General features: G+C 37.9%; 2 protein-coding genes across 2 annotated transcripts in view; one reads left to right on the top strand and one right to left on the bottom strand.

Annotated features, from left to right (window-relative positions):
- The window catches only part of CDKL3 (cyclin dependent kinase like 3), a 49,272-nt gene extending 44,307 nt beyond the window's left edge, over nucleotides 1-4,965 (bottom strand). The window contains exon 1 of the mRNA XM_090289479.1: nucleotides 4,801-4,965. Within this exon, the coding sequence (XP_090145605.1) occupies nucleotides 4,801-4,965 (165 nt within the window). The remainder of the gene's footprint in view (nucleotides 1-4,800) is intronic.
- A 4,724-nt stretch (nucleotides 4,966-9,689) lies between these two features.
- Nucleotides 9,690-24,178, top strand: UBE2B (ubiquitin conjugating enzyme E2 B). The gene is made up of 6 exons (XM_090288320.1): nucleotides 9,690-9,867; nucleotides 11,992-12,072; nucleotides 13,430-13,455; nucleotides 17,963-18,052; nucleotides 21,820-21,908; nucleotides 22,880-24,178. Exons 1-6 carry the CDS (start codon nucleotides 9,824-9,826, stop codon nucleotides 23,006-23,008), a joined length of 459 nt encoding a protein of 152 aa, XP_090144446.1. The 5' UTR covers nucleotides 9,690-9,823; the 3' UTR covers nucleotides 23,009-24,178.
- Nucleotides 24,179-25,662: the final 1,484 nt, after the last annotated feature.

Below are 25,662 nucleotides of genomic sequence, written 5' to 3'. Positions count from 1 at the left end.
AATAAAAGTCCCAAGAGTAGTTACTGTCTTTTACCTTATTATAGTCTCAGCATCTGCCACAATGTCTTGCACGAAGCAGACATTTTTATTAAGCATTATACCTGGACATTTCTAAATAATTATTTCACAATATTTGGCATACCTTTTGTTACATAAGTACATATATCTTGTCAATATCGCTGATGAACATAGATGCTAAAATCCTCAACAAAATATTGGCAAACCAGATCCAGCAACACATTAGAGAGATCATACACCATGATCAAGTGGGATTCATCCCAGGGATGCAAGGATAGTTTAATATTCGCAAGTCAATAAACATAATACACCACATAAGCAAAATGAAAAACAAAAACCACATGATCATATCAACAGATGCTTAAAAAGTATTTGATAAAGTACAACACCCATTTATGATGAAAACACTCAGCAAAATGGGAATAGAGGAAGTATACCTCAACATAATAAAGGCCATATATGAGAAACCTGAAGCCAACATCATACTCAATGGGCAAAAAACTGAAAGCATTCCCCCTGAGGTCAGGAACAAGACAAGGATATCCACTCTCCCCACTCCTATTCAACATAGCCTTGGAAGTTCTAGCCACAGCAATCAGACAAGAAAGAGAAATGAAAGGCATCCAAATTGGAAAAGAGGAAGTAAAACTGTCATTATTTGCAGACGACATGATAGTGTACATAGAAAACCCTGTAGACTCCACAAAAAAACTACTCGATCTAATAAGTGAGTTTGGCAAAATAGCAGGGTAACAAAGTCAATATTCAGAAATCGAAGGCATTTCTGTACACCAACAATAAAATATCAGAGGTAGAAACTAGAAAAAAATCCCATTTACTATAGCAACAAGAAAAATAAAGTAAACTTAACCAAGGAGGTAAAAGACCTGTATTCAGAAAACTACATAACACTGAAGAAAAAAATTAAGAAAGATACAAATAAATGGAAGCATATACCATGTTCATGGATGGGAAGAATCAACATCATTAAAATGTCTGTACTACCTAAATCAATTTATAGATTCAATGCAATCCCTATTAAAATACCAATGACATATTGCACAGACCTAGAACAAGTACTTCAAAAATTTATATGGAATTCCAGCCAAGATGGAGGCCTAGACTTACATGCTCCATCTCCCTCCACAACTAAGAAGGAATACAACTACCACAAAACCATAAATAACCAGAAGTTCCAGGAAATAAATGGAAGTCCAACTTATGAAGTTATAAAGAAGTGGTGCTCATCCGGATGGGTAGGAGGGGCGAAGCCGGGGAGGAGAGTTCAAGCTGTGTTGTCTGCAGCAGCAGCAGCAGCAGCAGCAGCAGTGACGGAGGGAGGACAGCGGTAAGCACTGACACTCACATTTAGGGGGAGGCAAGAAGCACCTGGGGAGCACCCTTGGCTGCAGATCACACCTGTCAGCTAGTGATTCCAAAGCCGGGGCAGACAGACCCCCATCGCCTTGAACTGTGAGGCCAGGAGGAGGTGGGGACAGAGGAGGAGGCTCCCAGTCTCTCAGCGGAGAGTGAACGGCAGGAATCCATCTTGGACCCCCACCCGCGCAAAAAATGCCACAGCATGGTGAGACGGGACACCCAGTAGTGATGAGTGCATGGGGCTCCGCCCCCTAGAGCGTAGGAGGTGTGACAGCCCTGCCCAGGAATCAAAGGTAAACACAAAACTGTCAGGGTGGCACAGATCATGATAGAGATCCCAGTGACGCAGCTGACCAGACAGCAAATATCTAATCTAACAGCTCAGCAGATAGGAAATCTATCTGAGGCTCAGTTCAGAGCTTTGGTTATAAAAGTGCTTACAGACCTAACAGCAGATCTTAAACAAGATGGGGAAGGAATGAAGGCTAGTCCTGCTGAAATGAACAAAAACACATATGAAACTAGTGGTGAGAGCAAGAAAACCAGGAATCAAATCAACAAAACAGAACATAGGGAAGGAATAGTCAACCAGTGCAGAAAGAGGAAACGAGAAGTGAGAAAAATGAGGAGAGGCTCAGAAACTTATCAGACAGCTATAAGCGGGCCAGCATCCAAATCATAGGGCTGCCAGAAGCTGAAAAAGAACTAGAAATTGAAAAATTATGTGAAAAAATAATGAAGCAGAACTTCCCTAACTTGGGGAAGGAAATAGACTTACAGGTCCAGGACGCATAGAGAGTTCCAAAAAAACTGGACCCAGGGAGAACCACACCAAGACACATTATAATCAAAATGTCAAAAATTAAGGATAAAGAGACAATCTTAAAAGCAGCAAGAGAGAAGAAGAGAAGAGAATTACATACAGAGGGGTCCCAATAAGACTACCAGCAGATTTCTGCAAAGAAACTTTGCAGGCAAGAAGGGACTGGCAAGAAATATTCCAAGTAATGAAAAGCAAAAACCTACAAGCAGGATTACTCTATCCAGCGAAGCTGTCATTCAGAATAGAAGGGCAGAGAAAGTGCTTCCAGGACAAAGTAAAACTGAAGGAGTTCATCAGATCCAAACCACTGTTATATGAGATGTTAAAGGGACTTGTTCAGGAGAAGGAGGATCAAAACTATGAACATTAAAATGAAAACTGTATCACAACAACCAACAACAGAAGCTAGGGAATTGAAACAAAGGCAGACTAAGTAGGCAATGAGAGTGGGAAAAGAATGATAGGTATGGGGAACATTTTGGGGGAATGTCAGCGGGAAGGGGAAGGGGGGAAAGGGAGGGAGATGGTACAGGAATTAAGAAGCATAGTAGGAGGGAGTGGAGTAGATGTTGAGAAGAACTATATGCACAACCAATGGGCATGGACTAAGAGGGGGGACAACTGGAGGGAGGGGGGTCACTGGGTGGAGGGGAAAAAAGGAAAAAGAAATGGGACAACATGAATAGCATAAACAATAAAGCATATTAAAAAAATAAAAATAAGAATAAAAGTGTTTACAAAGGAAACTTAAAAAAATAAAATAAAAATTTATATGGAACCAAAAAAGACCCCAAATAGCCACAGCAATCTTGAGGAAAAAGATCAGTAGGAGGAATCACAATACCTGATGCCAAACTATACTAAAAGGCCCTTCTAATCAAAACAGTCTGGGCATCTATGAAAAAAGAAAATAAAACTGAAACTAGACCACCGACTTACACCACACGTGAGAATAAACTCAAGGTGGACCAAAGACTTAAATGTAAGCCGTGACACCATAAAAGTCCTAGAGGAAAACATAGGCAGGAAAATTTCAGATATCCCACGTAGCAATATTTTCACTGATATATCTCCTAAGGCAAGGGAAATAAAGGAAAGTATAAACAAATGGGACTACATCAAACTGTAGAGTCTTTGCTCAGCAAAAGAAAACATCAGCAATATGAAAAGGGAACCAACCATATGGGAAAATATATCTGCCAATGATACCTCAGACAAGGGATTGATCTGCAAAATATATAAGGAACTTATATGACTCAACACCAAGAAGACAGACAACCCAATTTGAAAATGGGCAAAGGACCTGAACAAACACATCTCCAAAGAGGACATACATAGGGTCCATAGGCATATGAAAAAATACTCAACATCACTCACCATCAGAGAGATGCAAATAAAAACCACAATGAGATACAACCTCACACCAGTCAGAATGACCATCATCAACAAATCAACAAACAACATGTGCTGGTGAGGATTCAGAGAAAAAGGAACCCTAGTGCACTGTAGGTGGGAATGCAGACTTGTACAGCCACTATGGAAAACAGTATGGAATTTCCTCAAAAAACTAAAAATGGAGCTGCCTTTTGAACCAGCAATTCCATTGCTAGAATCATATCCGAAGAATCCTGAAACACCAATACAAAAGAACCTATGCACCCCTATGTTCATAGCAGCATTATTTATAATAGCCAAGTGCTGGAAACAACCTAAGTGCCCATCTGTAGATGAGTGGATCAAAAAACTGTGGTACATTTACACAATGGAGTACTATGTAGCAGAAAGAAGAAACATCTACCATTTGCAACAACATGGATGGAACTAGAGAGAATTATGCTTAGTGAAATAAGTCAGGCGATGAAAGAAAAATACCATATGATATCAACTAATACAGGAAACTAATAACAACACGAACAAATGAGCAAAACTGAACCAGAGAATACAAGAATGCCAGCCTGTTAAACCAAGTATGCCGTTGTGTGGGGACAGCCAACTGACCTGGAGTCTGCAAGATCCTTCCACACGTTGGAAGGCCACCCTCCCCTCCACACCCCTACTCTTATCAGGGATTTCTGGACCCAGGGGTAGGTAGGACAACGACCATGTCCAGCTTAAAGCAGCTAGAGGAGCACAAGACCTTTGCCCATTGTCCTTTATAAGATTATAAAGGGTGTTAAGTCTGAGGGGGGAATTGTTGTCTTTTATTGTTATAAAAAATTAATTTTAAAAATGAATAATATAGGAAAGGGTTAAGTCAAAGAACTTATATGCATGACCCATGGACATGAACTAAGGGGGGGTGGGATTGCTGGGGGAAGGGGGGTACTGGGCAGAGGGGAGCAAAGGGAAAAAATTGCAACTATTGTAACAATATAATCAATAAAATATACTTTTTAAAAAAGTACATATCTTTGTATCACTATAAAATTACAAAATATAGGCAATTAGGTGGAGTATCGCACTTGTTTTTCTATTACCTGTCTTAAACACGTGTTAACTGAAATATTCCTTATGTAATTTTTTTCCATAACTATTTCTATTTTGACTTACGAAGTGCAACTTAGGCAAAAGAAGCAAACCTTTAGAAACTTTATTTCTCTCGTTGCAATTTTGTTGACAGATTTTTCTGGTTTCTCATAAAATATCTTAATGGCCACTATCTGCCCAGTATCCTTATGTTTACACTTTATAACTGTTCCATAACTTCCCTCTCCTACTTTTCCAAGAGTTTCATACATCTCCATTCTTAAGTCCGGCTTCTTCATAGAAATAAAGAAAAGAAATGTTAAACATTTTAATTTTATTTATTCAAGCTGCATAATTCATTTCCACCATAAACCCATACTTTAAAATACAGAAACAGAAAGAAATAGGAATCTTTTCCACAGACATCGTTTGTCTTTGGAAACCGCCAGCTCAGCAGTAACGTGTCTTTGTGGAGCCCTGGCCCTCACCAGAACTTCGGGAGCCGCCCGTTGTCTCGGTTATTACCATCAATACTAATTTTTTAGATTCCTTCACTACCTGTCAACATAGGTCATGGGGGAGGGGGCTATTTCTCACACCTCCTGTCATGCCTGTATCATATATGAAGTTCCCGCAATACTGAAGTCTCCCCCAGGTCAGTCCCCGGGACTCAAGAAAACCTCGGTACCGCCCGCTCCTCAAACCAGATGTCTTAGGGTCCCAGACCAGTGTTGCTAGCCTCAACAGCAGCCGCCACCGCCTCGGCCCTTTCTGTAGCCCCGCAGGTCCGGCCCCGCGGAGTCCTAGCCCAACTTAGGCGGCTGGCCCCATTAGCTCAGGGACACGCACTACCATGGCAACGGGGCCGCCAACCCCGTTGCGCAAGACCGGAACATAGGCCTGGCCACCTGACCCGGAAGGGAAAATGAGAAGCAAAAGCGGGTTCTTGGTGTGAGCTAATTGGAAGTTTGCTTGGTGTTAGGGGTGAGCATTAGTGGTTGCAAAACGCTCAAATTAGGTCCTCTTCACAAAGATGGTTTTCAGCGGAGGCGGGGGAGGATCAGCATCTTGACCGCAGCGTGAACGACTGCAGGTACTCTAGGAAGGCGGAAGTGGCTGAGGTTTGTCCAACCCACCCTTGCATAGGTCCCCAGGCCAGAGAACATCTGACGCTTGTGCTCGGTCCTGAAAGGATGGCTGGTGTCATTAAGTACTTGTTAGAGACTTCTTGTAAAAGAAGACTTCCTAGCAAGTCTAATATCATTGTAGTTTTCTAAGTTACCTAGTTACATTAATATCCCATAGGTCCGAGTGTTGAGCTCAATAGTCCACATTTCAGCCTTAAAATGAGAAGACGCTTGTTAAATCAAGAGCCTTTCTTGAACACCTGCAATATGCTTTTAATTTTTTTTCAAGCTCATAGTAATCCTTTTTTAAAAAACTCCCTTGCTATGTGTCAAAGCTGTAAAACTCCCTCTTTGGGAAAGCAAATAATTCAATGGCTTCTACCACACAGATTGACATACAAGGGCACAGGGGAAAAAAAAAAAGCTGTTATCTAATTGCTTAGGAACTAGACACGGGGTGAATAACAAGGATATCACTGGAGCAAGTGCCCAGGGAGTGCCCTCTTAGCGCTTTATTTTTCTATAAAACTGTGTTAAATGTTAAAAGGCCAACTCTCACTCCCTAAATGAGAAAACATTATTATCCAATAAATTCTAGGCCATTGGTCCCACCCTACCATGCACATTAAAATCACATCTGGTGAACTTTTTAAAAGGCCCCATCCCCAGAAGTCCTAATTTAAATGAGATAGGGTCAAGGAATTGGTATTTTAAAAGCTTCCTAAGTGTTTCCAAGCTGCTGAAGTTTATTAAATACTTTTTTGTGGACTAAATATTTGTAAGGGGCAAAGCATGAATCAGAGCCCCTGCCCTCAGTGAGCTCACAATCTAGCGCTACAGAATCACTACAGTATAAAATTACAACTTTAAAACTATCTACTGAATCACAGGCCCCAAAATGGCATCACTTGCGCTAAAAGCCCATGATACCAAACCTAGACTTAATACTGCATCTAATTGCAGTTTCAACCTCTCCGAAAAACAACCTAAACCAGACAGGTTATTTGAAATTTCCTGGTAAACACCAATGAAATAATATATCATGAGGGCCCTCTACACACACACACACACACACACACACACACACACACACAGGTTATTTGAAATTTCCTGGTAAACACCAATGAAATAATATATCATGAGGGCCCTCTACACACACACACACACACACAGGTTATTTGAAATTTCCTGGTAAACACCAATGAAATAATATATCATGAGGGCCCTCTACACACACACACACACACACACACACACACACACACACAAGAAGAGGCAAATTTGCCCCTCCCAAATTGTCCCTGCCCCAAAATAATACTTTCTGTTCTTCTGTTAATACCTTCCTTGTCCCACTTTCTTCCTATAAAACCTTTCATTTTGTAAAACTCAGCAGTGCCTTTGGGTGCTGCCCAATTCATAAATAGCTTAATGAAGCCAATTAGATCTTCAAATTTACTCTTTTGAATTTTGTTTTTTTAACACTACACATAGTTATAGTAGGCCTAGAAACCACAACAGCCAATAATTCTTGCTTATACACTGCTGCTTTAAGGCTTTAATGAAACATCTTCACTGATTTTTGTCAAAAATATTATTTCATTTTAGAAAATCAAAAACTGGGTTTCCAAAACAATTATAAATTGCTAGATAAATGACATAATGGATTTAAAAAAATATTTCTCTTCAACATTTTACTGTATGTAATAACCCTACCAGTGTGTCTTCATCCTTAGCTATTAGGAGGATAGGATTGCTATGACAAGAAGGCAAGTGTAAAAATAAGAATAAAGCAGCTTTTGCTTTAGAGAATCGCATGTGTGAATGCACAGCAGGACCTATCAAGAGTTAGGCCTGGCTAACTTCATCACCAATTACCAAAAACAAGAGATAGATTCAGGGTTTGAAGAAAGGGAGTGTTGACAGAAGAAACATCTAAACCTGCACAGAATTTTTATGAGTTTATTTGAGCCAAATGGTGACAACTGCCAGGAAGCAAAATCTCAACAATTGAGAAAATGCTCTGGAATAATGGCAGCTTTACCACTTACTTAATAAATTAGAATCAAAGAAGAAGATGTAAGGGGGTTACATGAAATCCACTGTTCATTAGGGAGACGGGAGAAGGCAAAGCAGGGAAATACCTGAGATTGGATGAAAAGTAAAACGGAGACTCAAATACTTCTTTTACATTGGCAGGTACAGGATAATTAACATTTACAGCACACAGACATGGTATGCAGGGAAAAGGTGACAATGAAGGATTCACTGGTCTCCTGTTTTGTGGGCAAAATTGTGCTCCAGGAGTCTGGAAAAAAGGGGATTACTCTGACATTCCAAATATTATCATAGATGCAGAAATACAATACTCAGGCCTGGGACATGAGGACCTTCCATGATTCACTTTTAGTTAGGAAGTTTTAATTTCAGAGTATCCTATGTGGCTTCTCTGGGTCTCTGAGATTGAAAGCCCACCAGGTAGGCCTCCCATGCTTGTCAGGCTTAGTATGTGGTTCCTTTTTCATCCACAGAAGATACCGGGAAAGTGTGGAAAGTTAACCCTCTCTGGTCCCATTTAACCATGGGGAACTTGGAGCAATGCTAAGGTCCTCATTCTTTCCTCCCATTCTGCCTTGAGCTGAGTGAGGAATTACACTAATAGATATGAAATTGTTCAGAATCCTCTACAAGGGTCAATACCTCTGATCTATCCCTCCGACCACTCCACTACATGCAGGTCATTTCTGGTGCATTTGCACCTAACTTGCTAGGGTAGAAGACCTGAAATAAGTTATCCAGACTAGGTATGGAATCTCCATCCATGTCTTTATGATGTTCTCCAGATCTGAATCGTATTTTTAAGTTTCTTTTACAACCCCCCGCCCTCCCCCCATCAATATGCTGCTCTCTGGAGATCTCATACCCACATTTCTTGACAAAGACGTTACACCATAGTAGCCAAATCCGTGGGTTCTGACACAAATCCCCAAATGGGAATAGATCCATCGGGAAAGGTAAAATTTGTAAGTCCATAGGGAGTGTGAAAAAACCTTGGACAATCTACACCATTCTTTGATCTTTGCCGAGAATTTTGAACCCTGGAAACCCCACTAAAAAAAAGCATATGCAGGCTATTTTGTTCCCCTAAGGCAGCATATCTGGAGATTTTACTTTGTATTAGCCTCAGCATTAAATACCTCGTTCACCAGAAAAAATGGAGGTCCCATCACTCTTTCTTCCTTATGTAGCAGATTGGAGGGGAGTTTAACTCCAAATTACTTTCACCTCTTTTAAAGATTTAAGCAAAGCAAGCTTTACTTTCCATGATCTGCTCCTCTTCTATTGCCCTCCCTGTTCGTGGCAACAAAGGTCTGGAAAACTAATACGGGTGTTTGCCGGTCCTCAGTCCAATCTATTTAGCTACATGCTTCATCTACCTGGTTGAGACTAAGATCCAAGGGACGCTCTCACGTGACCAGTTCTAATGGCGTCATAGGGCACGTAGTTCTAGATACTTCGCCACCTCCCCCTCAAGGGTGGATTGTTGACACCGCTGCCAGTGGTCACGTGGTCTTACGTCATCCCACCTCCTTTCCCTGAAATCTCTGGCCCCGCTTGCGTCCCTCTCTCCCCCCTCGGTCGGACCTAAGCTAGTGAAAGGGGAGGAGACAGTATGATGTTTTGGTTTCAGTGCCTCTTGATCCACAATATCTAGTCTGAGCACAGAAAATACTAATTTTTCAATTAGTTGAGGAAGGCAAAATAGGTAGGGCCTTACTGGAAGGCTCCCACAGGAAGTCTCATACGTCCCTCCCCATATTTCTACCCACCTCTCTCAGTGGTACTGGCGGAGGGCGGAGGGATCTGGAGGCGGCGGAGGGAGACGTCATTGCAGGGTTGTTTGTGCAGCCTCGGCGGTGGTGACCCGCAGTGATTCGGCCGCCGCGCCGGGGGGTGGGGGGGTTGCGCGGAACTCTTTTCCTTCAGACGGATTGCGGGCCAGCTGTGGAGCATGTCGACCCCTGCTCGGAGGAGGCTTATGCGGGATTTCAAGCGGTAAGGCCCTTCCCCCTCGCCTGGATGACAGCTGCTCCCCAAAGCTACGGGCCTACAGGGCGGGGGACCCGGACACCTTTTCCTTGCGATCCTCAGGGCCGCCTGTGGGCCCCACGGGAGCAACAGAAGGCCTGTTCTAACGTTCGTTCGCGCTCTCATACCCTTGCTTGGTCCCTCACTCCTGTAACATAACAAATTTAGATAACCGTCTCCCCCCAAATATAAAGATGGCTATGGGCTCCTAGGTTTCCCAGCTGCCCGAGGTGTCAACCTAGTGTTCAAATCCTACCCCCCAAATCCCCGACCCTCACCCTGTGGTGCCCCCTCCCTAAACCCCAAAAGTGAGTCCCTGTAGAAGCTTTTTCCTCGCTAGCTGCACCAGTCAGCTTTGTTCGATGGCCCTGCGGTCGCCTCGGAGAGGCAGCGTTGGGTGGAAAAGCCCCCCCACCCCACCCCCACCCCCACCCCCGCCTTCTGCAGCGAGGGTGGGGTCTACAGTGAGAGGCCGGGAGTTGGTGAACCCACCCTCCGAAACCCGACTGCTCCCCCGCCTGGGGGAAAGGACCTTGAGAACTGGCTTAGGGACCTGGAACGCTGCTGGCTGCCAGTGCTTTCTGGAACTCGGCTCCGTGGCCTGGGGGATAAAGCCCTATCTATAGCTTCCCAAGTGTGGGAAAATGCCTTCCCTGAGACTGGCGCTCATGTGATACTCCCTGAGCTTCCTTTTGTAAAGTAGGATTTCGTTAGGAGATGTGGGGGTTGGTGAGGAGGAAGTGACTTTTTCAGTTGGAGGTATAGGGGAAAAGTAACAAAACTTAGCATTGCGATCCTCTGCGCACATTCTTTCAGTGTTTTTCTGAGGACAGCCGCTCTGATTGAGACAAAGTGTCTAGTATAAGAACTGAGATTAGCCACTCAGGAAGTACCTCTCAACCTCGCCATTAGAAAGTCGGTGAGGCATTTGGAAGCCATTATTTTTGGGCCTTGGCCAATTTATCATTGAATATATTCGTAACTTCTCTTAACTCATTACCTTTGGTGGGTATCAGCAGCATAATTCCTCTAAGGCTCTGTTCAGAGGGGCTCAATCTTGAGGTTGACTAAAAAGAACCATTTTTATGTGGACTAATTTCAGAGTATCACACCACAGGACAATCATGGCCTATGTGTATGTAGAGAGAGGAAACATAGCGTTTACTTTTTGCTGAGTCTTTAAAGGGAGATGTCCTTTTTCGTGTAAAAGTCCTCTTCTAAAGCTTGAAATCAGTAGATCAGATTAGTTGAAATTCAGGTGAGTGAAATTCAAATAATAAAACTACCAGCTCTTAACTGCAATTCTCTGCTTGTGTGTCTGTGTCTATGTGTGTGTGTGTGTGTGTATGTGACATCTTTCTCTGTTTTATTCCGAATTGAACACATGGTACTTGGCAGTTTTCCAAAGGTCTTCAGATTACAAGAATTTGACTATGACAAATGTTGGAAGGTAGCTTTGTATTGCGTGTCCTGATCTCAGAGGTAGATTTCAGTGTTAGTGCACAACCTTTAAAATAGGAACTGACGGAAAGCCTAACTGAATCTTTGATTACTTGAAAGCCATTGCTAATGGAAGCAAATGGGATAAAGTAACTTTGGTGCCTAAAACTAGTTTCCTAATCAAATTGAATATAGTAGTGGCCACACTGAGGAAATTTTTGTTTGGAGGAGGAAGTTTGGTGGCTGTGTTGTACAAATAGCCTTGGTTAGGGCTCAGTCTTTGCATTACAATAGCAAAATTGATGGTTCTGTAAACATTTTTGGCACTTGTGGTATCTATTTTTGGTTGAGGGCAGCCTATATACATTAGTTCTTGAAATACATCTTCACCTTGATGATATTTGAAGAGGGATATTCCCAAGTCCTTTGGAATTCTAGATGATTTGCAGAGGTATCTAATAAGTGTATATCTGGGTTTTTTATTTTTTTATTTTTTATTTGTCAGATGGTTTATTCCAGCTCATCACAAGACCAAGGAAATAAACTTAGTTTGTGTCTCAAAAGTAGAGAGTGTAGAATCTGTAAGTTCTTTTTGGCCTTTTTAGTGGCTCAGATGTTCAACTTTTAAAATTACTATGATGGGATTTTTAGATTGCAAGAGGATCCACCTGTGGGTGTCAGTGGTGCACCATCTGAAAACAACATCATGCAGTGGAATGCAGTTATATTTGGGTGAGTTTAAAGATAAAGCAACTAATAGGTGTGGTGATTCTTTAAGAAAAAATGTGCAGCTAGGAAAAGAGGCTTAGGTGGAATGAGGACCTTACAGAAACTGCAAGGTAAATTAGAAAACAAGCATTCCCGTAAAATTTTTAGCAGTTACACAAAATTTATTTGCATTTTACTGTTAAAATGTATGCTTTTATAATGACTTCGGGTTTTAATTTTGTACAAAATGTACCAAGCGTTTATGCTTGCGTTCTGTTGGAACTATAGAAAGGCTAGGAACCAGAAATATTGAGAACTTACACTGCGGCAAGAACTTAAATGAAAAATGTTTCACAGCCCAGTGTGAGATACAGGCATACCTCAGAGGTATTGTAAGTTTGGTTCCAGACCCCACAATAAAGCCAGTCCTTTTTTTTTTTTTTCCTGGTGGAGGGCCTTGTATTCAATTCATGTAAAAGGTTTTATCTATGAAGCACAATAAAGTGAAGCTCAATAAAAAGATAGGCTTGTAGCTGATTGGAGTCTTTGAGAAGCAGTCTTACAATTTACATATTTTACATATTGCATATATGCTTTCTAACTTAAAATTTCCTTATGTCTTTTTGTTTTTTTCAGACTTTATCTTTTTTTCCTTTCACTGTTTTTAAACTAGGGTTTTGCACTAGAATTTTAAAGGGGAATTCTTTAATTAACAATTCTGATTTTCCTCTGAATTAGTTATGAGTCTACCTTAAAGACTAGTGGGAAAATGGGTATAGTTCCCATTCTAAAGCAATTATATTAAATTCAAGCTAACATGCTTCTTTGAGATCCTGAATATGACTTTTGCAAATAATCATTACACTTCATGCTGCTGCCTAGGAAAAATGAAATTGGGATATGGAGGCAAGGAACAGATTTGAGCAAAAGAAATGGGCATGATGATTTCAGTTTTGTCTACCCAGTTTGAACAAGAAATCATTCTGTTGAAAAGCAGAATAATATGTTTTGGTGTCGTACTTATCTTAAACTAAAGGATATTGATTTTCAACTTAGTGATGTAACTTAAAATAGGACCTTTTAAGAATACACATTCACAAAATGGTTGGTATTTATGAACTGAATTCTTTTTGTGCTAAAATTATGACAAGTATTTTTTTTTAATAAAAGGAAAACTTAGCAAATAAAAGTTACTTTTTATGCCAACGTCTGTGAAAATCTAGGGCTAAAATGATATTAAACTAATATCTTAAGAACTCTACAAATCATTAGAATGAGCCCCTTTCTGTTTGAGTTTATCCTTTCCACTCTTGAAAATTAGGAAAAAGCAAAATGAAAGAATGAAAACCTTTTTTTAATCAGAAACCTTCTTTATTTCCAGACCAGAAGGAACACCCTTTGAAGATGGTAAGTCATTCTCCTTGTTTTCTTTAGCAGTAAGAGGCTTTTAAAAGTGAAATTGTAAGACCAATGTATCTATGTAAAACTTATTTTCTCCCGCCTGCTGAGGCCTGCTAACCAAAGGGTCGCTGGTTCGATTCCTAGTCAGGGCACATGTCTGAGTTGTGAGCCAGGTCCCAGTTGAGGGCGCACGAAAGGCAACCACACATTGATGTTTCTCTCCCTTTCTCCCTCTGGCCCCCCTTCTCTAAAAATAAATAAAATCTTTAAAATAAATAGATAAATTCTTAAAAAAAAACAAACTTTTCTGTTGTTAATAGGTAAAATTAAAACTACTGCTACTGAGAATTTTAGTTTACGGGACTTCATTCTCCCATCAGCTTTTGAACATCTTTGGTTGCCAGTTACTGTTACTTTGATATTTGGCTAGAAAACTGTAAGCCTAGCTGGTAGAGTCTGTGTTGAGAATAGTTTAAATTTTAGTGGTTTTGAAGCATGCTAACATGTTTCTTAGGTAAACATGAGGAGGGTAATCATGGTTTTGTGTTTTTTTTTTACTTTGTTATCTATATTAATAGGGATGTTGAGCTGAAATCGTTATTAAATATACATAGTTGCCAGTAGATTCATATAAAACTGGCATGCAACAGCCATAAATAGTGTAATGCATAATCTTTTGCATCTTAAATTCAGTATTTTCACCAAGAGCCAGGGAAATGGAAAATTAGTTCTAATATGTATTTTTAATGGAGCTTCTCAAATTGATTTTAACAGGTAGTTAGATTTTTCCCTAATTACAGAATGGTTTTTAAAAAAATTCTTTTAAAGGTTTGTTTTATTTAAAAAAATCTTATTACTTTTAGAGAGAGGGGAAGGGAGGGAGAATGAGGGAGATAATCATCAATGTGTGAGAGATACTTTGTTTGGTTGCCTCTCACATGCCTACAACCTAGGCGTGTGCCCTGACTGGGAATTGAACCAGTGACCCTTTGGTTTGCAGGCCGGCACTCAATCCACTGAACCAAACCAGCCAGGGCTAAAGGTTCGTTTTAATTCTCAAAATGACTTCAGCATTAATGCAGCAAGGATATTGGTACAAAGATTGATTGCAGCACCATTTTTAAGGAGATATCCTGAATGCGTAATAGAAGAAATAGCAAATTATGATACAGCTAAACTCTGTAACATTATATACTTCTTATTGTTTAAAAAGGCATATTTTCCAATGATCCCCCCTTTTTTTTAAGATTTTACTTATTTTTAGAGAGAGGGGAAGGGAGGGAGGAAGAGGGAGACAAACATCGATCGGCTGCCTCTTACGTACATGCCCCATCCACGTGTGCCCTGACCTGGAATCAAATTGGCGACCTTTTGTTTTGTGGAACAACACCCAACCAACTAAGCCACACCAATCAGGGCAATACTTCTTAAGGAATAAGGTAGACTGGACAAAAAGACAATGTTAACAGAATAATGTATGTTCTTACTAGGTACGTACATGCAAGTGTGCATGTGTATTAAAGGGTTATGTACCACACTATTATCAGTGGTTACCTCTAGTTTGAGGTTAGGAATTAAAGAGAAGTACTTAAGGACTTAAGCTTTTTACTCTACATTTGGGTGTTCTCCAAGGTGGTCCATAAACTTCTTCCTTAAGTTCCGTGAAACCCTTTCAGGAGTTCCACATGATCAAAACTGCCTTCAATACAAAGACATTGTTTGTCTTTTTCACCGTATTGACATTTGCACTGATGGTACAAAAACATTAGTGACTAAAACTGGACCTAAGCAGTTTAGCATCTTGGGACAAATCAAGATGGTGGCATCAAACCGTACTAATAGTCTTTGTATTTTTTGCATTTTAAAAGATGCCAGTTTTCACTTAAAAATGTCTTGATGAAAAAGTGGAAGTTATTAATATTATTAAATTCTGGCCCTTGAGTAGACATCTTTTTAGTAATATTCTGTGTGATGAAGTGGGGCGTACAGCACCCCTTTTCTGTACCAAAGTATGGTGATGGTCTTTGAAAAGCAATTGTGCAGTTGTTTGGGTTGCAGCTTGAACTATTGCTTTTTTCATGTGATATTTTTACTTGAAAGAATGACTCACAGACAAACTGATTCTTTAGGTTTGAGTATTTGGCAGACATATTCTCAAAAGTGACTTAAGTGAGCTGTTAGGTCATGGAAGGCTGCTGGCAATATTTGTTGCTGCTGATAAAATGACCCTTCCCAATACTCTTAAGATTTCTCTAGTGAGATCAATAGGTATTATTACCTATTGTGATTTTATGGGTGGTATATAATGGAATGTGGTAACACTTAGAAAAGTTGTATAACAGTGAACCAATATTTTCCAAATACAGTGGTACAAAGGTTTATTTGTATGGTTTCAGATTTTACATCACAACTAACCTTTAAAAACCTACCATTTCTTGGTGTAATATCAAAAAATATCTACAATTATCTGAAAAGCTAATGAAAATACTTTCTTTTTCATTTATGTAATTGTGTGATGCCTGGTTTTCTTCATGTTCCTTAACCCAAACAGCATATTTCAACAGATTGAATGCAGAAGCAGCTAAGAGAATCCAGCTGTCTTCTGTTAAGGCAGTCATTAAAGAGATTTGCAAAAATGTAAAACAGTGCTTCACTTCTCACTAACTTTGGGAGAAGATTGTTATTTTTTCATTAACCGTTACTTAGATAAATGTGTAATGGGTCTGTAGTTAATGATACATATTTTAAGATTTTCTGAGTTATAATTTCTAATACAGTATGTATCGATAGCTACAGCCAGTGGTGTGCTTGAGGCAGCTTGTAGGGATTTGTTGCAAGCTGGCTATTAGATAGCCAATATTTAAAAATGAAATTAATCTTTTATTTTTGGCGGACATACTATAAAATAGTATGCTATTACACGCATCTCTTTCCAGCTTCACTTTCAGTGACTTCACATTGGAAGTTTGGTGTTTGTTGGAAGTAAGAGTATACATAATATATTATGAGACCACATAATATGAATAAATAAATAAATAAAAGTTAAAAATAGCTGTTTTATATTTGTGTTTGCTTGAAATTTTTACATGGTAAATTTTGTAATTAAAGAAAATTAAAATTAAATTTTAAAAATATATAATTAGGTATAAGGCTGTTTTCACTAATTAACTACGTATTTCATAGTAGTACCTCTATTAACATATCAAAATATGGAGCAGATATCACCTTTGATTTTGCTTATATCTTTGGCCTCGTAATCCCAAATTTCTAACAACAAATGTAAAGTGGTAGAGTTTGTGTACCAAATATATGACTGGCGAAGAAGATAAAGTTTATATAAAATATTTTACTAAATACATGCTCTAATCTTGGTAAACTGAAGCCAGGAGCTTAGAAATTAGGTTAATTATATGTTTTTTTGTTTGGGGGTTTTGTTTGTTTTTAGATTTTTTTTTTTCCCCCAGTTTTAGTTGGCATTGGTGAAATAAGGACTACCTGGAGTGGTTTAAACTTTTGACTTCATAAGGATAATAAGTATGTCTAAGGGGTTGAAGTTGGATTCACCTTTGATGTGAGTTTCTTCGAAATAAAAGGACTCTAAATAGTGAATAAACACAAAAAAAGTCTATGAAGACAAATCCAAAACCACTAATAGTGTTATTTCTGTGAAATGGATTTGGATTGGAGTTGAGAGTTCTTAACTTATTTGTTCACTATCAACAGACTTACTTTGCTAAAATGCATAATTTTTTAAAAGTGCCTGTTTCTATTGACTATAAAATACTGATATAGACTGACCAAAATGTACCATGTTGGTCTATAACCAGCAGTAGTAGGCAGTTACACTAATGCTTACTGATTCTTGACATTGAAGTGATTGTTATAGGACAGAACAGACCTTTCACATCAGTGTCCATGACTTCAATCTAAGCTCTGTCATCTGATAGAATAGTCACCCCCTTTCAAAATGCTCTGGGCTCTCCCCTACTAGGCTTTAATAAACTATATTTCTCCAAATGTCATTTTAAGTTTTAGGAGGTAGGACCAAATTGCCTCTTAAAAATATGACAGTTATTCCCACCAAGAGCATGTTAAAATATTATTCTGTCTTGGCTGGTGTGACTCAGTGGATTGAGCGCTGGCCTGTGAACCAAAGGGTTACTGGTTCAATTTCTAGTCAGGGCACATGCCTGGGTTGCAGGCCAGGTTCCCAGCTGGGGGTGCACAAGAGGCAACCAAATGTTGATGTTTCTCTCCATTTCTTTCTCCCTCCCTTCCCCTCTCTAAAAATAAATAAAATATTTTAAAAAATATATTAGTTCCCCAAGTGCTACCAACGCTGTGTTATTAATCTGACATATATAGAAGTATATTAGTGTGTTTTATATACTAATCTAAAATTCATATTTTTATGTGGTGCAGAAAACACTATGGGTTTGAGAATTCATTGATGAAGAGATTTAAAAATTATGCTTTTCTTTACTAGAATTACTTTGGTTTGTTTCCTATCTAGGTACTTTTAAACTAGTAATAGAATTTTCTGAAGAATATCCAAATAAACCGCCAACTGTTAGGTTTTTATCCAAAATGTTTCATCCAAATGGTAAGTAGCAATTTATTAGACTTTGCAAATGATTGGGGGGGGGGTGTCCTTTTATTTTTATTTTTAATATATTTATTTTCTGTATTACAGTTTTCCCACTTTCTCCCCCATTGTTCTCCCCCTACCCTGCTCACCCCTTCTCCCTCAGTCCATCCCCACCCCATTGTCCATGTCCGTGTCCATGGATCATTCATACTCGTTCTTTGACCCTTCCTTTTAATTCTGCCCCATACTTCTCACTCTCAGGGCCCACTTCTAGAAGTCACTTCCATGTCAGTATCAGCCACATTTTTGAGGTCTGGGATCTTACAAAGGTTCCAGATTTTAAAGTAATATTTATTTGTAGAAATGTAAAAGTTGCTGAAAAGAATTTGTCACTGAAAATTTAGCTTTTAAAAAATACAAATAAATGCTTGTACAAAATTGGTATGTTATATGTCACGTAATTTTTTATATACTAGAAACATTTTTCCTTATTAAATACTCTTACATCATTCTTAGTTGCAACAAAATGTTGAGTTTACCATAATTCATTTAATCAGTGTCTTAATTTTTCAGCACTTCTAATATTGAAAATAAATCTCATCAAATACCTATATTTCTTTAGAATAGGTTTTTAAAAGTGGGATTACTGGATCAAAGGTTTATGTTTTTAAGGCTTTTTAAAAATACAGCCTTACATTTTTTCCTCGTTTCTATTTTCACGTCTAGAAGTTCATTTTATTACTATTTTTCATAAGTGATGCTAGTGACCCTTTTATAATTAAATTTGCTTTTCCCTGATTTTCTGCAGTTTACTTCTAATATATTACTGGATTATAAATTACTGTCTGAAAGACTTATTTTCTAAACTATTTAAGCTCTTTCCTTTTTGTAACCTTTTGCTCATTTAAATGTGATCTTTCCTATTAGTTAACTGACTTTCAGAAGGAACATTTTCAGAAATCCTTCTGAATGTGCATCTAGTCTAGTACAGCAAACTGCATGAATGGGCTATAGGCAGGTAGAGCTTCCTACTCAGAGGAGATTAAGTTTGTGTGCCTGGAACCAGTGTGTCTTCCCAATAATAAATTGAATTGCTTTTTCTTTTCAGCTGCCCTTTTTTTTTTTAAAGCCAAGACAGGTTTTATTTTAATTTTTGTTTCTGTTCTGGGGAAATTCCCAAGTCACTTAACCATTTAGTCCACTGTTGCTTTATCTGGCTTAGACTTGGTATTGAATCAACTCAGATTGTAGGGAGGGGGTTCTGTAAATCAAGGTGGGATGGACTGTAGAATGTGCAAGGGGTATATGTGTATAGGTGTAGGATTGACACATTTATAGGGAAACAGTATATTAGGTTATTTTCATCCTTTCATATTAATAACATAGTTTTTCTTGTTTCTGCTATCAATACATTTTAATTAACTTTCTGGTTTACTTTAAAAAAATTTATTGAAATATAATTCCTATATCATGCTATTCACCCATTTGAAATAAACAGTTCATTGGTTTTTAGTATATTCACCAAGTTGTGCAACTATGACCATAATCAATTTTAGAACTTATTTTTGTCACCTTCCCAAAAAATCTCATGTCTGTTAGCAGTCCACTTCTGCCAATCCCTCCAGCCCTAAGCAACCACTGATTTATTTTCTGTTTCTATGGATTTGCCTATTCTGAAGATTTCATATAAATGGAATCTTACTTGTGGTTCTTTGTGACTAACTTCAGCTAGCAAGTATAGTTTTCAGGGTTCATCTGTATTGTAACACATATCTGTACTTCATTTCCTTTTATTTCTGAATGATAATCCATTGTATAGATATAGTGCATTTTGTTTATTCATCACACCATAGATGTTTGGTTTCTTGTTTTCTTTTTGATTATTTCTCAAATATAGTTACTAATTTAAAACTTTAAAATCATTTTATACTTTTATGGGATTTACAGAGGTGATGATTTTTGCTTTGGGCTTCCTAAATTTGATATTTTTGTGGATTACAGTAAATAGTTGGCTATGCTGCTTTAAAGCTGAGAGTTAAAATCTGGTCTAAAGCTAACAAGTGGAAGTACCTAGAACATGGTTAGTGATTGAGGCCATGGGAGTGACAGCATAGCCCAGAGGGGTATGTAAAGGGTAAGAAGGGATAGGGCCAAGCATAGAGTCCTGTGGAATGACAGTATTTGAGTATAATTTGCCCCCCCTTCCCCCAGCAAACTGCATTGTTGTTTTTAGATAGAGTTATCTGGCTTGTAGATGGATGAAAATGTGAGTTCATTGTATTTTCACATAATGAGTTCAAGAGATGAGGGAAAAGCTTCCCAAGTGCTAGACTTCTAGAACATGTAAACTAATTGATTTTTATTTTTTAATTATAAAAGTAATGCATACTCAGTGCAAAAACAAATCACAAAATACAAGAAAAGTAAGATCATAATCCTACTACCTACAGATATCTACTACTGACATTTTGGCATTTGGTCTCACAAATGTTTGTGTAACTGCATATACCTCAAATGAAAATATATGTAATTCTTTACAAAAATGGGATTATCCTATATAAATAATGGGAAAATTAATATATTGTGGATGTCTTTCTACATTAGTTAATATAGGGTAGACATACTGTATATCGTTTCTGGTGGCTGTAAAGGTATTGGTTATATTAATGTAGCATTTCGCCAGTCCCCTCTTTACAGACCACAATGTTGTTTCCGATTTTTCACTCTTATAATAGTATTATAGTGAACATCTGTAAATAAAACTTTGAATAGCCATTATTTCTTTTAATTTAATAGTAATTTCTTGGAGAATTGTTGTGTTAAAACAAACTTTTTTTTCCCCAAGAACTTTATTTAAGAATGTGTAGAAATACAAAATATTTTTAATGCACTGGTTGCTTTGTTTTTTCAATTATATTTTATTATGTTATTACAGTCATCCCAATTTCTCCTCCTTTGCCCCTTTCCACCCAGCATCCCCTCTCCCCTCAGGCAATCCCTACACCATTATTCATGTCCATGGGTCATGCCATAAGTTCTTTGGCTGCTCCATTTCCTACACTGTACTTTACATCCCCATGGCTGTTCTGTAACTACCTAGTTGTACTTCTCAATTATGTCACCTTTTCACCCATTCCCCCATACCTTCCTCCCATCTGGCAACCATCAAAATGCTCTCTGTATCCATGATTCTGTCTCTGTTCTTGTTTGCTTAGTTTGTTTTTTTAGATTCAGTTGTTGATATGTATTTATTGCCATTTTATTGGTCATAGTTTTGAACATCATCTTTTTCTTAAGTTCCTTTAACATTTTATATAATAATGGTTTGGTGATGATGAACTCCTTTAGTTTTTATTTTGTCTGGTAAGTTCTTTATCTGCCCTTTGATTCTAAATGATACTTTTGCTGGGTAGAGCAGTCTTGGTTTAGGTCCCTGATTTTCATGCCTTTGAATATTTCTTACCAATCCCTTCTAGGCTGCAGAGTTTCTTTTGAGAAGTCAGCTGACAGTCTTGGAGAATACGGAATTTAAACAGATTTGCTATATGGTGTGTTGGAATAGTTACTCTCCCTTACTCTCACTCAGCCTCCTAATGAAAAGGTACAAAATAAGCAACCTTAGTTTTAAGACTGGTTTTCCTGTGAGACAAAAGATGGTTTTAGCTGTTGCCTAATGTTCATAATTTTTATCTGGGCCAAGCATTCTTGTTCATGGCAAAGATCCTCTTACCTTTTAAATATGAGAAAATTGATATGTAACCATTTTAGTGTTGTCTTTGCAGTGTATGCTGATGGTAGCATATGTTTAGATATCCTTCAGAATCGATGGAGTCCAACATATGATGTATCTTCTATTTTAACATCAATTCAGGTAAGTGTGTTTAAGATGTATCAAAATTTTTCAAGGTTGTTTGGGATCTGGTCGGCTCCTTTAGGAATAATCTAAATACCAGCTGAGCAAACTAACCTTCCTAGCATCCAGGTGACCAGTGGCAGAGCTCAAACAAAAACCCATGATTTTCAGACGACTGGTCTGCTTTTTCATTAGTGACCACCTTATATCAAATCTACAACTATTTTCTTGTTCATGTGCAAGTAAATGTTCTCACAGCTCAAGTGTTATTCATGCCATGAAGAATAGCCAGAGGTTGTAGAGAAGAATGAAAAATCTTGTGGAAAGGTAAAAACCAAGGGACCTCAAGAAACTGTTAAGTTCAGAGAAGCATTGAATATGCTGCCCATCCAAGAAATTCTGTCACTCTGGCAGAATATTTCAGTTTGTTTTATGTGGATTTGAGGGAAGCACAAGTAACATTTTGGTTTGTGACCTTTTTAAAGCTTTTCTATCACACTTTAATTAGCATCATTTTATAAATTTTTATAACCTTCCTATTGCACCGCTTTGCTGCTATATATATAAATTTTATTGATTAAAGGAAACAAGATTAACTTCCTTACTTACTGTCAGACATTTGCCAAGTAACCACAATGATAGAGCTTAACTTTGGGAAATGTTAGGCTATTTATAGATGTGTATTAACCAAGTCAAGCTTCTTATTTCCTAGTTTAATGTGTTAGTATGCTGAAGATTGTTCTTTTCCAATTTATTGGAAATTAGAGGTCTTAAGGCAGTTGAGAGTGATTTATTTTAGAAGCTTAAGTTCTCTAGCAGCAGGAATCTTACTGTAGTTATCAAGCCATTTCTGAGAAGTATTTGGACCTAAAAATATTTAAGACATACTAATATCTGCCATTCTGTATTAAGTTCAGTGCTCCTTATCTAACCCATGTTAATATAAAGAATAACTCTGCAAATTTATTTTTCCTTATCTCTCCTTCTAGTCTCTGCTGGATGAACCAAATCCAAACAGTCCAGCCAATAGCCAGGCAGCACAACTTTATCAGGAAAACAAACGCGAATATGAGAAAAGAGTTTCAGCCATTGTTGAACAAAGCTGGAATGATTCCTAATAGACAACTGGTCTGTTAATCTTTTTCATCATTGTTGTGTATAATTTACCTCTCAGTAGAAAGGCTAACAAATTTTAAGTGCCACAGGTTTTAAGGATTCTGCAGAAAGAAAAAAAAAAAGTTCTTCATTTTAGAACCTACAAAAGCTTGTGTTTCTTGATTAATGTACTTTTTATTGCATGGTGTGAACTAAGTTATTGCTTACATAAATTTGTAATATATCCTGTTTGTATTTTTTTCCAAGTGTATAATGTTGGTGTGGAGTTTTCATGACAGAATATACACATTTTGTAAATCTGTACTTTTTTCAAATATTGAATGCCTTATTTTTGAATTCTTTAGATTTTTAAATTGGAGAAAAGCACTTAAAAGTTTTTTATATATGAATTATTACATGTAAAGCTGTTAAAATACATAACTTCAGTGCAAGAGACTTTGTCACTTATTTCCTTATCTGTGTAGGAGGGGTTAATAAGTCTCTAGCTCTCCATCAATTGATAGTTTCATTCCCTGTTTCAAAAGAACAGATTTATATTTTATCAAAAAATTCTTCAAATTTGATTCTGAACACCAATTATAATCTCCAACTTTATTTTGAATGCACCTCTGTTAGTTTCAGTTGAGCAGCCCCTATAGGCATAAGTGGTTTGATTCTGTCCAACGCTGTACCTAAGCCACTTGTTACTGTTCCTTCCTGCTCTCCTTACCATTAAACTGTACCTTTTGTGATTTCACAGTTTGCACCTCTAACACGAGGAATTAGCACCTTTACTGTGAGCAGAGAGCTGATGCAACTTATTTTGCTGCTTGATAACACTTTAAAAGATTTTTGATAGCGAAGAAAATAAAACCATAAACATTTACCCAAAATCCATGCCCCACTGTTAGCAATGAATAAGAATTAGTTGCATTGGACAAGCAAGGCATATATTGGAGGGAATCCTGGTATAATTTAAATATTTGAAAACTGCCTTTTAATGCAATTGCTTACCTGTTTATTCTGGAAAAAATGTTTTAATACCAGGGCCTGCTGAGCTGCTTTCTCTTGTGGAGATTTTTTTTTTTTTTAAATCTCCTAAGTTGTATAAAAGTTGTACTGCATTTTAAGCTATCCTATGCCTTCAAGTAGTATAGAAAATGGAAAATATATGAGTAAATTCTGTTGAATCACCTGTGTAGTCTTTCTAGTAGTTAAAACAGCTGTTTCAGTAACCCCAAGAGTTTCTTTTCATATTCATCCTTGCTTAGTAAGCTAAGAGCTTCTTCTCTATTAGAAGACTCATTTCTTCTCTACTGGAAGACTGTAAGATGGCAGTATCTACAGCTCCTATTAAGTAAAGTTTAACACTGGAAGGATGAGTGCTGATGGTTCCCTTTAAAAGTAATTAGTTGGCATTTAGGAGGGTAGGTGTATATGGTCTGTTTGGATATTGCTTCAAAATCTATTTTTATCCTTACTGTGTTTTCCTTTCTGTATTTAAAACTGAAACATTTCAAGTATTGATAGAAAATTATAAGGGAAATACATCTTACTTTGCGAGGAGTTGACTCTTAACTCCTAAATTCAACACATACATAAAGCTGAGACCTAGTCACATCCCACTGGAGAAGAATCTTTGGAATGCTCTCTGAATTACTCCTCAGTTTTTTCCTTCAGCTGTGGAGCACATTCCTATTTCCTTGGTTGAGTACCTGATGTAAACCTTCAATTTACAAGGTTATGTCATGGAAAATGTTTACTTTTAAACTCTCCACAAATTTTATAAATGGTATGGCAAGAGGCTAAAACTAATTTATTTAGGTATGAAGGTGGACTCAGTTTAAATGCATTTGTGATACAGTTCCTCTGTAATAACACTTATATAGCACTCTGCAAGGCACTGTTCTAAGTACCTGTAACATTTCAAACTCACAGTAATCCTATGAGGTAGGTATTATAGGTGAGCAAACTAGGTACAAAGAGATTAAATGACTAGCTCAAGGTCAACCAGCTAGTAAGTGATAGAGCTGGGATTTGAACCTAAGCAGTCTGGTCTTTTAGCCAGTAACTATACTGTCCCTTAAGTGATACTAAGGGATTGAGTTTAGTTTTAGAAATTCTACTGAACTTAAATATTCATCCCAAGTTATGAAAATAACTTAGTTGATTGAGAGTTATGTACAGACTAATATCTATCCAATGAAAGAGTTTTCTTGACCATCATTATCCACCTTTTCTTTTCTAGTATAAAGTCTGGATATATAGGAACACATTCAGGTCTCTGCTGTAAAGGTCTCGGACGTAATCACTAGATCAAAAAATCTCCCCTTCCTAGAACTACCCTTGAGTCTGCACACCTCCACCCCAGAAAAATAAGTTCCAGAATGATCAACTTCTAGAACAGATCTAAAAATTTTTACTAATAAAGGTGGAGGTGGGGGGGGGCACTATTTAGTAACACTCTCTTGTGCTCAGTGAATAAGGTACCTGTCCACTCAGTACTTTTTAAAAGAATCCTGGGGCTCAGAGCACAATTTAGAATTACACCTAAAGTAATTTGATCTCTCAAGTCTCCTAAGTTTTAAGAGACCAAATTTTTAGGTCTCTGGTGCTTATTACAATTTCTTTCTGTTGAATTCAGCAATGCAAAGTAGTCCCAAAAGAATATTTGTGT

Source organism: Furipterus horrens, unplaced genomic scaffold (assembly GCF_987537825.1).
Source record: "Furipterus horrens unplaced genomic scaffold, mFurHor1.1.pri manual_scaffold_10, whole genome shotgun sequence".
Classification (NCBI taxonomy): domain Eukaryota; kingdom Metazoa; phylum Chordata; class Mammalia; order Chiroptera; family Furipteridae; genus Furipterus; species Furipterus horrens.
The sequence above is the reverse complement of the archived record's forward strand: the minus strand, read 5'-3'. Positions and strand labels throughout refer to the sequence as shown.

Excerpts from the sequence above, each read along its gene's own strand:
- UBE2B (XM_090288320.1), top strand. The coding sequence starts at position 9,824 with ATGTCGACCCCTGCTCGGAGGAGGCTTATGCGGGATTTCAAGCG. Across the intron at positions 12,073-13,429 it reads TGGAATGCAGTTATATTTGG|ACCAGAAGGAACACCCTTTG; the intron begins GTGAGTTTAAAG and ends CTTTATTTCCAG. Across the intron at positions 21,909-22,879 it reads CTATTTTAACATCAATTCAG|TCTCTGCTGGATGAACCAAA; the intron begins GTAAGTGTGTTT and ends CTCTCCTTCTAG.